The 3,624-nt window shown below is 34.8% G+C and overlaps 1 protein-coding gene across 1 annotated transcript in view; it reads left to right on the plus strand.

The window, feature by feature from the left end:
- Window positions 1-1,898, plus strand: part of LOC111717086 (neuropathy target esterase) — a 15,611-nt gene extending 13,713 nt beyond the window's left edge. Inside the window, exons 17-19 of the mRNA XM_023492604.1 lie at window positions 435-545; window positions 1,231-1,284; window positions 1,774-1,898. Coding sequence (XP_023348372.1) covers window positions 435-545; window positions 1,231-1,284; window positions 1,774-1,898 — 290 coding nt within the window. The remainder of the gene's footprint in view (window positions 1-434; window positions 546-1,230; window positions 1,285-1,773) is intronic.
- Window positions 1,899-3,624: the final 1,726 nt, after the last annotated feature.

Genomic DNA, 3,624 nt, shown 5'->3' on the forward strand with positions numbered 1-3,624 from the left:
GGGGGGGGGGGGGGGATAATTGAAATGCAGAGCACACTAAAATTTCTTATCCCCCCCCCCCTCCCCCTGTACAATTTTTAAAGGTATTTTGTAAATTTTTATGTCAAAACCCTGGGATGGTGAAATGTTCGACACATTTTCATATTTTTCTTGAAAAAAATTTAGATTCAAGCTGCACACAGGCAATTTTTATTATTATTATTTTTGTGAGTAAAAAATATGGACTTGAAGTTGCCCCTTATTTCTGGTTGTGCCCCAAAATCTTCCAGGGGGGATGCCCCACTCCCAATTTTCGGACGTAGCCTCGGACTGGATAGACGTTTGTTTTATGTAAAGATGGATCAGCATAAACATGTTTTAATTAAAACAAATAAAATTAAAAATATTTTTTCCAAAATTATAGTTTTATAAATACTTAATAGTTTTGTTTTCAGTCTCAATCTTGGGTCGTCGTCTGGTGACGATGAGAAGTGGGGAGGACCAAGGATCTTTGGCGGGCAATAAATTCAAATATAATTCAGTTGCAGTTTATCCTTCTTCACCAGGTATATAATATTCCTCAGGTATATAATATTCTTCAGGTTTATAATATTCTCCCCGGGAATATAATATTATAATTTTTGCCAGGTATATAATATTACCCAGGTATATAATATTCCACAAGAAAAATTTTTAAATTTATTTTTGGTAAATGCAATGAGTAAAAGTTAAAGAAATTTTTATGGATTAGAATCAAATGGATTCAAAGTAATTATTTAATGCTTGTTAATATTAATTCCGTTCTATCAGGATCTAACTGAAACATTTTTACATTAACTAATTAAATACAGTGATTCGGATCCATTTAATTTTCCATTCCATTTCTGGATCCTGGATCCGTTCTGCAAAAAACTGGATTCGTATCCGGATTAAAAAACATTTCTTTTGCGTACTGAATTTTCAAATATTTTTTCTTCTAATTTTTGATTATATTCATGATAAAACTTGATGAATCATTCAGAGAAAAGAATATTTTTAATATTCTCCCTTTTTTCAACAGTTGAGATTTAGGTTTTGTGAGTAAATTTTTTTTTTACATTTTTGATAGATTTTTGCCCATGCGATCCGGATCCATGGATTCTTTGATCCCCATATTTTTTTATACGTATCCGGATTCAGGAAGCCAAAATTTTGCGGATCCAACGAATCCGGATTTTTAGCACTGTTAAAATGTATATATCTTATTTTTAGATATTCCTACCTCAGCGTTCTGCTTGTTACTAGAGAAATCCTTAACTTTACTAGGTAGATACAACCTTATTATTGTGGTTAGGGTAGAAAGGGTGTTGTAAAATCTTAATAAAAACTCGCCTCAGGCCAGGGGTAATTATTTTTCAGAATTGTAAATAACATTTTGCTACCCTGTCATGAGTTAAGACCAAATTAAATATCCAGCATTCCATGACTACAAATAGATAAAATTATAGTTTTTAAAACAAAACAAAAGAATGAAATAAACATCCTGAAGTTTCAGGATCAGGATCAAACTACACTTACACGTAGGCCAGACTTCACAAACACCAGGCTACGAAAACCTCAGAAATAAGACAACGCCATTTTAAACAATCACTGGTTGTAAATTTGGACAACTATCATTTGAGCTACTGATCCTTTGAGCTATTGAATATTTGAACAAACAGGAAACTTTAAAGATCTAGGATTGATCCCCAAATTAAAAGTGCCCACACTGGATATGGATATCAAGTTCCCAGTTCAGAAGAAATATATGTTAAGGTCCGTCCACTCGGCTTTCTTCTGAGCAGATACTGCAACGGTTTGGTCCTGAAGCTTTAAAACCTAGATATGAGTACAGGCTTAACTCCTGGCTAAATCAACAAGTAAGACTGTTGTCAACTTGAAGAAAAATAAAGTGTATTGAATTCATAAGAAATTTTTGCGACATGTCGACTAAATTTTGCGACATGTCTACTAAATTTTGCGACATGTCGACTAAATTTTGCGACATGTCGACTAAATTTTGATTTTATCCAGAATATGTGAACGGAATGCCGATATCTAACTATGATTCTATTAAAGAAATGTTTCAGTCACACCGACCCAATTCTAATCCTTTCTAGGATTTGTAATGCTTATGCGCCAAACCAACCTATTTTATTTCTATTTATCTAGGAAATGTTTCCGGCACGCCAACCTTATATTTAGCTCTTTATTTAGGAAATGTATCCAGCACGCCGACCTAATTCTAATTTTATTTAGTAAATGTTTTCGACACGCCAACCAAATTCTAATTTTATTTAGGAATTGTTTCCGGCACGCCAACCTTATCTTAGATCTATTTAGGAAATGTTTCCGTCACGCCAACCTTATTTTAGTTCTATTTAGGAAATGTTTCCGGCACGCCAACCTTATCTTAGTTCTATTTAGGAAATGTTTCCGGCACGCCAACCTTATTTTAGTTCTATTTAGGAAATGTTTCCGGCACGCCGACCTAATTTTAGTTCTATTTAGGAAATGTTTCCGGCACGCCGACCTGATATTAATTCTTTCTGACGCCAACAAGTCATGGGAACCTACCCAGGCTGAAAGAGAGATTGAAGCTATTACTAAACGGATACGGTACAATGACAATTCAATACACTAATATTTAAGAAACTAAGAAAATAATTTTTACTTACATTTTTTTAACTCTCAAGTAAAATGTGCCCTACAATACTTCGCAGCGCCCGACAATTTTGATCATTCATAAACCTCCCCGGGAACGATCGTTCTTTCACGAGAATGAACGGAACGATCAAGAACGATCCCATTGTCCCGAAAAAAGAACAAATGCATAGAACGAGTTCTTAAAAATGATGGAACGATTTGTGAAGGAAGGGAACGGAAATTTTTGAAAGAACGTTTAAAATCAGGAACGCATTTATATTATCACTAGCCTTAGAGGGCGCTTCGCGTCCTTCTTCTAAATTAATTGTGAACATGTTCTCTTTGTGTACATCGTAAAACAAAACAAAAATAGTTTGCGGATTTTCACAAACAATTTCGTGGATTTTCAAAATTTTAAAAAATTTAATGAAGATCGAATTTTGATGGAGACAAATATTTGAAATTTTTATCATTCATAAACCTTCCCTGTGGTCGCGTGATGTGTGCATTTCTCACCTAATTTTCAATTAGGTCCTCACGCCAAATGCCGGACGCAGGCTCAGTCATCATACCCATTTCTCACGCGCTTGTTTCTGTAAATAGCCACAGTTCATTTATAGTCTAGGAATAGGGAAAGTACGTCTTGCGGTGGAAACTGAAAAAATAAATTACAATATTAATCAGTTCCATATAATATAAAAGTTTTAAAGCAATACCATCAACTAATCATTATTTTACAATCAATCAATCACACGAATATATTAAATGAGTGCTTACATTTGGTGCATCGACTGAGTGGGTGGAGCACCGTCCACGTAGGTATATTTCTTGACGAGAATGTTTATTTAACCAGATCCCCTTATCTCCGAAGGTTCACTCCTTAAATAGTTTAGGTCTGGGAAACAACGTTCTCCAGATAATTTAGGAATCCGCACAGGGCTGGGAACAACGTTCTCCAGAGAGTTAAGGAATCCGCTCAGG

This window comes from Eurytemora carolleeae, unplaced genomic scaffold (genome assembly GCF_000591075.1).
Source record: "Eurytemora carolleeae unplaced genomic scaffold, Eaff_2.0 scaffold2342, whole genome shotgun sequence".
Lineage (NCBI taxonomy): Eukaryota > Metazoa > Arthropoda > Copepoda > Calanoida > Temoridae > Eurytemora > Eurytemora carolleeae.